The sequence below is a fragment of the Bubalus bubalis genome, chromosome 4 (genome assembly GCF_019923935.1).
Source record: "Bubalus bubalis isolate 160015118507 breed Murrah chromosome 4, NDDB_SH_1, whole genome shotgun sequence".
Lineage (NCBI taxonomy): Eukaryota > Metazoa > Chordata > Mammalia > Artiodactyla > Bovidae > Bubalus > Bubalus bubalis.
Genome location: NC_059160.1, coordinates 144,215,122 through 144,227,671, shown reverse-complemented (window position 1 = coordinate 144,227,671; position 12,550 = coordinate 144,215,122). Strand labels below are relative to the sequence as shown.

At 38.0% G+C, this 12,550-nt stretch overlaps 1 protein-coding gene across 7 annotated transcripts in view; it reads right to left on the bottom strand.

The window, feature by feature from the left end:
- The window catches only part of CCAR1 (cell division cycle and apoptosis regulator 1), a 46,737-nt gene extending 34,416 nt beyond the window's left edge, over positions 1–12,321 (bottom strand). Inside the window, exons 1-4 of one of the 7 annotated variants that reach the window (XM_025284636.3) lie at positions 12,194–12,321; positions 10,730–10,853; positions 821–993; positions 374–418 (exon numbers count right to left, since the gene is read on the bottom strand). In XM_025284636.3, the coding sequence (XP_025140421.1) occupies positions 374–418; positions 821–993; positions 10,730–10,802 (291 nt within the window). In that variant the 5' untranslated portion in view covers positions 10,803–10,853; positions 12,194–12,321. The other 6 variants (XM_025284634.3, XM_025284633.3, XM_025284637.3 and 3 more) reach the window with 6 other exon arrangements.
- Between the last annotated feature and the right edge of the window lie 229 nt (positions 12,322–12,550).

Genomic DNA, 12,550 nt, shown 5'->3' with positions numbered 1-12,550 from the left:
TAGGCTTCAAATGGGAAAAAGGAGCTTTTCATTTTGACCTGTAGTCTAGTACAGGACACAGGCCTGAAGGCTTCAAACAGGAGTACTGGGCCAAAGATTCATTCAGAGTGATTCTTTGCAGATTATCTTCTACATGCTTTCATAAAAACATGTGACAAAGACTGGCTGCTGGTTTAGGATTTGAGTTTTCAGGACCTCTCTCCTAGCTTCCTCTCCCTTGGAGACATTTCTTTATACCTACCACATTTCTTCCACTCCAGAAGAATTCAAATCACACATTAAGGTTACTGAGGAGAACTAAAATCTGTATAAGTTTAGTTGGAACAAATGACTTTTTAAAAATCAGTTTTTAACATGGGAAATATAAACTAACCTGTTGTTGCACACTATACAAGGCCTGCTGAGGTTGTGAATATTGCTGGAAAAAAGATTTTTTAAAGAAAAAAATGGATATTAGTTTTAGTCATTCTCAAAAAGCAATATACACACATATACATTCAAATACATAACCAGCATTACACTAAAAAGGAATTTTCTAAACAGCTACACTTCATCTAAAATAAACAAAAGTGATTATTTATACTTTCAGATTCATCAAGAATGAAATTTTATTCAAATAACTAAGCTATAAGGACTTTAGAATTTTGACTCTGCAGCTACACTTCTGTTATGTCCTGGGCATAAATAATTCTTATCATCAGAAAAAAATAAGCATAATGTAACTCCACAATTACTCATTCCTTAAAATGTACAAGTACCTACCCTTGGCTACTCAGATTTGAAAGTTTTCTATGTCACATTTTAAAACCTGAACATTCACCTGTTGCAACGCAGCTGCTGCAGCTGCGGCTTGTTGCTGCAACGCTGCAGTTTGAGTTAACTGATAGTTTGCTGGGGTTTGTGTAGTAAGGCCTGCTGCTGCCAAGGCAGTTTGCTGTGTATAAATGGTAGGAGATGCTCCAAGGAGAGATGGCTGCTGAACACCCAATGCAGCTAAAATGAGATTAAGGGGGGGGAGGGAAAAAAAAAAATCAAGATTATTTGAATCCTTTCCAGGAATTTTCAATGAGTGCTTAGTTATGCATTACAGTCTGCCACTGCTTAGTGAAGGAAAAAAAAAAAAAAAAAACTAAAGAAAAATTTCAGTAATGCCTCACCTCAGATTCCAATGGCTTTAAATATTTGTTCAAGTCATGATAAATACAAGAAAACCTTAATCTATAAAATTAAACTACAGAATGAACCCAACCAACCTCAGCTAGACCAAGAGGCTAAAATACCCTCAAGAAATATTTTCAGGAAGAGCAAAAAATATATTATCTTATTTTACTCATCTAGAATGTATTGTTTTACCCTCAAACAGATTAGAATCATACATTAAGGACAGTGTTGCTGGAAGTGATCCACCCTTAAAACATCCTACTATCAAGGATGTTTTCATGTATTTCTTATACTTCAACTCTGTATTAAAAAACTGTAAAACTAGCAAACAGATGATAGGAACAGTTTAAACACAAAGCTAAACTGCAGTCTAGCACTGCCCTTCCCAAAACTTTATCTCCTAGAATGATGACTTGCTCCCCAGGACATTAAGTTTGGAAAAAAGGGGTCCAAGGTTTTAAAAGTTAATGCAACAGCAAATTAAGTACATGTTTTTACTGCAAGAATCCTCAGAACATTTAATATGCCACTAAGCACCGTGAATCTCAAAAGAGGTCACCATAAAACAGTATTTGCTCATGTAACACTCCCTTTTCCAAAGCATCTTGCTTGTATCTTAGAGTAACCTGAAAAAAAATGCTGCTCAACAGCTATTAGTTAATAACTGTACAGAAAGAACAATACTGTGTCTTACAGGTACAGAACAGAGACCATTTATGAATTAACCAAAGCACCTAGTCTAGAATCTACCAGAGAATCTTTAGACCTGTGAAGCTCATCATCAATCTTGTTTAAAGTGACCAGATTAATTCTTAAAAATAAAGCAAACCAACAACAAAGTGAGGCAAAAACAAGCAAATCCCAGTAATCATGTTTGGAATTCATATAAATTACACATTACTCCCTGATAAAACATGCTTTTTAAAAATTAAAAAAGAATGAAGGGAGAAAAAAAAGATTCTAAGGTGGGGGAAAAAACCTACTGCATGCCGTGAATACACAATCCTAAACCCTCACAACATTAATATTTTATTCTCTTTGTTTTTAAGATAAGTCAGATGCCATAAATGGGTAAAAAGGAGAAACCAAGACTAACAAAATAAAGAGAAGTGGGGAATGTCTTAACACCAATGCAAATTCAAAATGAGGTTAACTGCACTGAGAATGGAAAGAAACGTACAAAACTACAGCACAGGTTCTAACCAGTAGATCCTGTTAACTTCTGGAACTGTACATAAAAGTACAGATAAGAAAGTGTAAAGTTTTAATCAGATTTTCAAAAGGGTAAGAAACCCCAATAAGCTTAAGAACCACTTTTCTAGGATAACAGAAGCAAAATTCTCATGTAAACACAAGACAGGTAGAGAACAAAGGAAAAATTAAAAATTCAATTTGATGTTCTGTATTTGACAAAAGTAACCTCTTGTGATTCAAATCATGCCTGCATCTCCTTCCCCTACGTGAGCTCTGACCTCTGATTTACTGTTTCACTCGGCTAGTACCAATGTCCAGAACACTGGCAAGTATCAATAACTGTCACAGTAAAAGGGCTCACAGCCAGTATCTCACAAACAGCTTTTTCCTACAGCTTTTCTAGGTGTTCTAGACTCTGACAACATATAGCAGCCCAGCATTAAGTAGGTGGGATGATAGCTGATATCCGTAATCTCTTTTCCACTGTTGACAGTCAATGTGATGAATTAGAAACTACAATGCAGACTGACAGGTACCAAAAGGCTCAAATGCTAGGAGAAATTTATGGGAAGGAAATTTACATTCTAGTAGTTGCTGCACACTACTAGCTAGTTAATTCAAACTTTGTGAAATCATTGTGCATAGGCTGTGGCTTTTATATGTCTATATAATATTGCTCTTTTTAAAATTGTTTGAGATTTTAAGCTCAATAAAGTACATTTCATTAAAATTTATTAATCCTCCTCTCTTTTGTAGCTAGATCTAAGAAGCTATCCTTGAATATTTTTTGTATACAGCATTCGCTACTCTTCTGAATTGAGTAAAATCAATATTCTGCATGATAATTCTACAGCTTGCAAAGAACAAAGGTATGAATCTCTGACTTAATCTTTCTCTCTCCATAAGTGGCCTAACACTTATCAGTTGGAGATTTTTTCCAATTATCCACATTGGAACAGTCTGTTCATTTATCTGCACCTGATTCAAAATGACTGTTGAAGGTCTCATGATACATCTGAAACAGATACACTTATAACCATGTATCAATACTTCCATAGACCTATGAAATAAGCCCTAAATGACCGAAGGTTACCAGAGGTTAATAACAAGGACAAATGTAAAATATATATATATTTTTTAATGTAAAACCAGTTTCGTATGATGGAAGTATTCATTTTATGACATACCAGTAGTTATCATATATTGAATACCTGGGAACACACCATTAAAACACACAAGAGAAACCTGTCCTGTTTGCTGTCCCTTTATCTTATGAAACTCACAAATTAAAAAATTTTTATTATCTTTATACCTATTTTTACTAAGATGAGTCACCCTTCCAAAATAGTAAAGTTCAAAACTTCATATGTGAATATACACATATACACATAATGGAATCACTTTGCTATACATCTGAAACAAACACAACACTGTATATTAACTATATGTCAATTAAAAAAATAATTTGGAGTAACCTTAGGCAAAAAAAAAAAAAAAAACCTTAATAAATTGCATTAAAGAAACAAACAAAAAAACTTCAAACTGATCCAAGAAACTTCATTTTCTTTCACCTTCTGCAAAATTATTTAAGGCACTGGTCAAGCAATGCTTTATCCTTTGAAATTACCATATATCAATATATGTTCAAAAGCGATCTTACGACCTTATGGAGAGAAAAAGCAATGTGGGAGAAGACATGGAAGATTCTCCTTATAACTTGTGCATTTACTAAAACAATATAAACCCAAATTTTAAATCATGTGAACAACTCTGCTAAATGTCATCTTCAACTCAACATCCTTCCTAAGAAGTGATCCTCACAGAAATCACAAGCCTTTTTGATGCCTCCATGCACAGATACTCACTGGTCGATGTATTGCTGTTGCTTCTGAGACTCTATTCTAAGCCCATAACATAAGCAAGTAACTGGAAATATTCATTACCTTTTTCCCCCTCTTCATTATCTTTTAAGAATTAGAAGGCATTAAGAATAAGAAATTAAGACAGTGAAAGGTACAAACTTCCAGTTATAAATAAGCCATGAGCATATTTTAAAAACTGAGGCATAAAATAGTATTTTAAATATAATATATTCTAAATGTTGTAATCTTCTATACTAATCACATTTTCAATAAGCAGCCACCAGCCATACATGTATATTTCAATTTAAATTAGGGAAAATTAAACAAAATGAGAAATTCAGTCTCTCAGTCACATTACCCACATTTCAAGGAGCAAGGGCTCAACAGCTACATGTGGTTAGTGGCCACCATATTAGATAATGAAGACATATAATGTATCCATCATCACAGAACAACCCTCTCAGGAAGTTAAAGACACTATCTGCAATGTCACATGTCCATCCTTGAATGACTCTGAAATTTAGTTTTCAACTCCATTCCTTTCAAAGAGTTTTCTATTACCCAAAGTTAGTACTCAAACTTTCAAAGTCACTTCCGAAACATTTTCAGCTGTAAGAGACCAAAATTATTTCCCAGATCATAAAACAAATAGTTCAAGCAGTCACTAATGCATAAACATGAGTTGCCTACTCAATTTAGGATAGAAGGATGGAGTACTCACTGGTGTGTAGCTTATAGTATGTTAATAAAAATACTCACTGGATGAGAGTACAAGTCATGCTCAGAGATGAAGGAAAAAAAACATACTAATGAGCCTAAGAGTTTATGTACATTTTTTTTTATCTTAGAACAATGTTTTAGAGACAATTTCCTATTACATAGCATTAGCAGTGTTTAAAAAGGGCTAGCCCACACCAACAGCAGTCTTCCCTTTTTTTCAGGGGGTGAGGGGAAGGCATGCTGGCTTGTAGAATCTTAGTTCCCCAGTCAGGGATCAAACCAGGGAGTGAAATCACTGAGTTCTAACCACTGGACAGCCAGGGAATTCCTTCAATCTTCAATTTCTACCAAATGAGTTGGATATATCCAACTCTATCAAGAGATAACTAACGTAAGTATACATAGCACATCAGCCATTATTTGTTTGAAAAAGACCATGAATCTTGCAATTTAACAATGTGAGCTCCTGACTCAAGAGATGGGGATTTTAAGACAACCAATGGGCCAGATTAAAAAGGAAGAAAAAATGAGGTCATATTTATAACAACATCGTAAGTGTTTATTAACAGATGAACGGATAAAGATGTGTGGTACATATATATACACAATAGAATATTACCTGGCCATAAAAAAAACCCCAAATCTTAGCATTTCAGCAATATGGACAGACTTGAAAGGTATTATGCTAAGTGAAAAAAAGGCAGAAGAAAAAATACTGTGTATCATATATATGTGGAATCTCAAAAATAAAACAAACTAGTGAATGTAACAAAAAAGCAGAGTCACAGATACAGAGACTAGTATCTAGTTCTGAGGAGAGGGAGGGAGGGGCAAGACAGGGTAGGGAGTGGGAGATACAACCACTGGGTGTAAGGTAACACACTACAGCACAAGAAACAAAGTCAGTATTTTAAAGTAACTTTAAATGGAGTGTGATCTTCATAAAATTTGTATAGAGGGGACTTCCTGGGGGTCCAATGGTCAAGACTCATGATTCCAATGCATGGGTTCAATCCCAGGTTGGGGAACTAAGACCCACAAGCTATGTGGCACACCATAAATAAATAGTTTGTATAAAAAATGTTTAAATGCAGTCACATTCAAAACAACTGTATTACTTCACTTGTTAGAGCATCACATAATCACCATGACTTTAACTCCTGAACTAGTTCATTTCTTTGTCTATAGCCAGAATGTCATCACCTTACACATGGTCAAAGAAATGGGTGAGAAAATATGTCCTGGAATTGGCTAAATCCACCCAAACATCTTAATACTGTTGCAATCATACATATACACATGCAAATACTTTGAGTCAAATATACTGAAGATACTCCTATATCACTATAATTTATCTAAGGGATATTTAAAGATTCAATCAGTGACTTACCAGCTATCCCCCTCAATGTCCCTTTACACAACAGAAATTGTTTAACTTTCAAACCTAAAAGCTCTGGTCCCAGTTATAACTGTCACTGAATATGTAACACAGCACTTCAACTACGAAATGGAAAAATAGGGTAAATTTTAAAGACAAGGGTAAATATTAAAAATCAAGTATTTCAGAATAGGAAATTTAGAAACGAGGCTGGAAATGAGCTGATTCATTTGAAAAGACCCTGATGCTGGGAAAGACTGAGGGCAAGAGGAGAAGGGGACAACAGACGATGAGATGGTTGGATGTCATCACCGACTCAATGGACATGGGTTTGGGTGGACTCCGGGAGTTGGTGATGGATAGGGAAGCCTGGCATGCTGTGGTTCATGGGGTCGCAAAGAGTCGGACATGACTGAGCAACTGAACTGAACTGAAAAGAACAGAATAATGGAAGAAGCAATGAACCACATTCTGAGGTCCTAACAACAGACTCTTCTGTGACTTTCTCTTGATAAACTTCATCACTTTTCTGGGCCTCAAATTCTTTATCTGTTAGAGAAAGATGTTGAGACAGAATCTAGTTCAGGGCCCATTCTGTAATTTAGATAGAAATCATGCTTTAGGAATAATTATCACATCTGACAGATACACTGGAGGTAGGGGGGAAATAGTTAAGTATCATATCTAGTAAAAGAGGAAAGCAAATTAAAGCAGTTAGAACTTAATGAAGAATAATAAATATAGAGTATGACCAAATGACAGATGGGGAAAAGAGCATCCTGACTTAAGTGAATGTTATGGTAAATCATGTGCTTAGTCACTCAGTCTGACTCTTTGAGACCCTATGAACTGGGGCCCTCCAGAGTGTTCCGTCCATGAGATTCTCCAGGCAAGAATACTGGAGTGGATAGCCATTTCCTTCTTCAGGGGATCTTCCCAACCCAGGGATGGAACCTGCATCTCTTACGTCTGCTCTATTGGCAGGCAGGTGCTTTATCACTAGTGCCGCCTGGGAAGCCCACATCACAGATCAGGGTATGAAGTTTTGGGAAGGGTATGGAAGAGCCTGGAAGTTAGGTGAGAGACCTTGGCATAGCTTATGCAAGCACGAGACAGCAGTTATGGATGCAGTCATCCAAATGTGAAGTACAGAGAGCCTAAAAGTAAAAGAGAGGAATACATTTGAGGCATTTCAAAGGAGAAGTCAAAGTGTGATATATGTTTGAATATGGGGAGTAAAGGAAAAGAAAATTAAAGATGACACACTTGAAATTATTAACTCCTTAACTGAACAGCTTCCCAGGTGGCTCAGATGGTAAAGAATCTGCCTGCAATGCAGGAGACTGGGGTTCAATCCTAGAGTTAGGAAGATCCACAGGAGAAGGGAATGGCAATCCACCCCAGTATTCTTGCCTAGGAAATCTCATGGACAGAGGAGTGGGCTACAGTACATGGGATTGCAAACAGTCATACACGACTGAGCGAATAGCACAGACACAATTGAAAAACAGCATCAAAATTAATCAGAAATAATTCAAATACTGAGCTTCAACTTTATGACAGATTTTAGCAATTAAGTGCTAGTGTACATACTTTTACTGAAGTTTTTAATCTTACATATGTCATCTGTCGGAGAAGGCAATGGCACCCCACTCCAGTACTCTTGCCTGGAAAATCCCATGGATGGAGGAGACTGGAAGGCTGCAGTCCATGGGGTCGCTGAGGGTCGAACATGACTGAGCAACTTCACTTTCACTTTTCACTTTCATGCATGGAGAAGGAAATGGCAACCCACTCCAGTGTTCTTGCCTGGAGAATCCCAGGGATGGGGAAGCCTGGTGGGCTGCCGTCTATGGGGTCACACAGAGTTGGACACGACTCAAGTGACTTAGCAATGTCATCTGTGTGAATGCACTGAAATGTTCAAATCACTGTTAGCTGATTCCAGAGTTAAGTACAAATGCAAGACAATCTTGCTAGAAAATGGAATAGCAAAGCCATTAACTGAACATAACCTTGTCATATACTAAAATAAAATAGCAGTAATTTTTTTATATTGCTTTCAGGAGAAAATGAGTCAGATACACAGGCACAAAGATCAAAATATTTTCATTTGAATTGAATTTTCAGTTAACCTTTTTCTGTTGTGTGACCACCATTTGATTGACATTGACCTCTGATACTAATATATCTGGCATATTTGAATGCATGCTTTTTTTTTTTAACTGGAATACAACAGGCACCTACACTACTATCCTGATTAAGCTCTTCTGATGCCCTCTCTGCTGAAATTGTTTTTTATCAAATTGCATTTGAAGCTTACAGGAGAAAATATAAAGCCTTATATATATATATATACACTTGGCTGAAATTCTCCATTGAAATTAGGTGTAAATAAAACAAACCATAATTGCCTTATAGTTGAAAAAAATTCAACTTTGACAAATTAGCTTGGCTCTGAGAATCAATTCTAATAAGATAATGATTAGTCACAAAGGCTTGAAATGAAGGCTAGAAAATATCAAGCTTTCAGGAAACAGCTCAAAATATGAAAGTGAAAGTCACTCAGTTGTGTCCAATTCTTTGCAACCTCATGGACTCTCCATGGAATTCTCCAGGCCAGAATGCTGGAGTGGGTAGCTTTTCCCTTCTCCAGGGGATCTTCCCAACCCAGATCGAACCCAGGTCTCCCACATTGCAGGTGGATTCTTTACAATTGAGCCACAAGGGAAGGCCAAGAATGCTGGAGTAGGTAGCCTATCCCTTCTCCAGGGGATCTTCCCAACCCAGGAATCGAACTGGGGTCTCCTGCATTGCAGACAAGATTCTTTACCAACTACAGAATATAAAAATTTCAATAGTTTAATAAAAACATTTAATAAAAACACTCACTAGAGAACCTACTCCAGGATTTTTGTAGGAAAACTAAACATAGATGCTAACGAAATACTTGCCTAATTAGTTACTGAAATCATGATGCATCAATAAAATATCAGACTTTGAAAAACTGTGATTAATGACAGGTCCCAGAAAAATCCATAATTTCTTAGGCACAAACTGTTTACACAAATCCCATTATTTACATTTGGAATCTCTACTGTCAAATATGGAAAAGGAGGTCTATAATTACTACTGACTTTGACAAGTTTTAAAACCTTTATAGTGTCTCCTTTGCTCAGTTTCAAAATAAAAACAAAAGCACAGCGCATATTTAAGTAATTACAATATAGATGTTAAGAACTATAGACAACAGAAATTCACCATAACAGCTATTCTATAGGAACAATACAGATAAGAAATTAAAGCCAATTGTACACAGGAATCAGGTAAACATGTTCTTTACCAAAATACCAGTACACATCACTTGTTTCTGGACACACAGTATTTGGTAATAATTCCTGTTTTATCAAAATTAAGTCATTATCAGGTTCCCCACTATTTAACACAGAGAAGAAACACTTGGATGCCAATTATAACTATTATTTCACATTATATTCAGTTGCTCATTTAATCCCTCAAATCAACTGTTGCTCCTTTAACATTTCAAATCAAAAGTAATTAAAATAAAAACTCTAATATATTCATTTCCTTAAAGAGAAAGGTCACCTACATAGCAAGATAATCATGTCGATCCAATTTAGAACATCAAAGTTAGAAGATCACAGTGTCTCTGCAACTGACCTCAAATAACAAATTTAAGTAAAATGCAGCAAAAACTAGTATCAAGTATATCATAAATAAAATATAGTCAAATTAACAGAATAAGCTGCAACTTTTCTGGGTACTCAGAGAAACTCAAAATTTCATTTTGTAAACTGAAGACTCAACCATAAGTCAAAAAATGGCGAAATAAGTCCTCCCAAAAACACTAGGAAGAAACGCTGAAATAAACACTTTTAATGACATATTTTGTTACTTATTTTGAAAATGACATTTCATAGGCTTTATTTTGAATACGTAAATGCTTGCTTTTTTCCTTTACATCTATTTATTCTTTTCCTTTGCTTCATAAATTCTTTAGAGTTGGTTTTTTCACTTAAAATTCAAATACCTGAAAACCAGTCTTATAATTTTTCATAAAGTATGAATACACTTAATTTTAAATATAACTTATGAATACTGACACCTTAACATGCCAAATGAGGTAAACTAGGATGAATGAGTGGCTGCTAACCTCTAACATAACTAAACCAATTTAACGTTTAAAAGACTACATATAACTGTCCAAACTGCTGTGTAAAGCAGGTATTTCGCTAGCTGGTCTATGAATTTTTGAAAGAAGATTCACAGATAATCTTAAAAGATACATCATTTGCAAAGTTATATTAACAATATTATGCATAGATTAATGCACACAGTTAAAACATATCCCAAATCCGGCATCTATAGCACATGTGTTCAGAGGAAGCCTGACCTGGCTGAGATACCGCAGTGGCTGTAAACTGAGTAGCCCATGGCGGATTCTTCTGTCCTCCAAACTGAGCCATGACAAAAGGGGAGGGGGGGACCTTCGCTTGTTAGTCTTCTACAGCAGCGATCTATTAAGAAAGGATCCACAGTTTAAAGTTCAACCAAACTACAACCATCACAAAAGTCTTATTTTAAAGAAATGCTTAATTTGTCAAGGACATCTTCGTAGACCAACTATAAATAACAAGGGGCACGTGAATGTCCGATATGCAGCAAAAACATTTTACATCAAATTAGTTCACGAAAGTAGCCAATTTCAATACATGACATTAGAGGTCGACTTACAAGAAACGCACTTCCCTCATCGACTACAAACTGTCACATTTAAACAGAAGACCATCTGCCGTTTTCTTACCCAATTCTTAGCAATAAAAAATACACAGCTTTACATTCAACAGAAAAATAGCCTGCTTGTTTCTTTTGGCAATGGGCTGGGGGCTAAAAGTGGAAAAACCAATAACGGAAATTGGGACGAGACATCGAAGAAAGGTATTCAAGAGCATCATTTAAATAACGAACATTTCCTTACTTTCCAGACTAGGGAAAAAACTGGGGGCTCCTCTTCTCTCCCCTTCCTCGAGGAGAAAGACCGTTGAAACAACGGATGCCCCTTAAAGAACCATCCCGAAGACCCCTCCCCCCTCAAATCCAGCCAGAAGAAGCGAAGATCTCAGCCCGCGCACTCCCTTCCCCCCCACACCTCGGAGGGGCCAGAGCTGTGCCATCCATCTTCCTCCAGCCCCAGCTCCTCGCGGGCCGCAGACCAAGGGAGAGGGAATCCTCCGTCCCGGAGACTGGGCGAAATGCAAAGAAGGGAATACCGAGAGCTCCGGTACACATAAGCCCCCAGCGGTACAGAGAAGCCTCCACTTCCCAAAACCCGTGCCGCCGGGCAAGGCTCCGACGCGAAGCCAGGAGGCTAAAGCCTCACCGGCTGGAGAGCGAGAGACAGCGGCCCGCAGCCCCTTCGAGCCTGCCAGGCAGAGGCCGAGGCCGAGGGTTGCCGGGGGCACCGGAGGGGCCGCCGGAAGAAAAAAAAAAACGACAAAAAACCCGAGGCGGTGGGGGAGGGGCCGGCCGCGCCGGGCCTGCTCCGACCCGCACAAAAGGGACTGTGTCTCTCCCGTCCCAGTCCCACGAGAGCCCCACCGTCGCCAGCCTACGGACGCCGTGCTACCAAAACGGCCGCTCCCGGCGCTTCGGAGGATCCAACAGGACGTTAGGAACCCCGGCTCGGCCGCCTGCCGCTCCAACCGCGAGGATCAAACCTTCACCTGAATCCGATCCCAGTTAACACCGAAGCCATTTCAAACCCATCAGACTTAAGCGCATGCGTCAACCTCCCCGTCTGCCTCCGCGCCTCTGCCCCCTCCCCAATCTCTCTGAGGAACGGCGCACACGGGCTTACGTTATACGTGCGCGCTCCCGAGGTAGCCGTCAATGCGCTCACCCCTTTCACTACGCAACTGGAATCGGAGCTTGCCTAAGACGGGTTACCTTGCCACTTGTATAACAATGAGCCGACTGTCTGTATCTCTGCGCAAGCTCAAAGGAAGAGGCTTCGCCGAGTGTGGGAAGGAAAGAATCGGGAGTCATGTGATCCATGAGCTCGCCGCCATTTTGGTTTTTTGTTTTTTTTTTGTAGTTCAGGTACGTGGGAGAATGACTATATCCAGTGACATCTTCCTAACTTTTTGAAAAAATTGAGATGAAATTCACTTAACATATAATCCCATCGTTTAAGTATTTTATTGTACAATTCAGA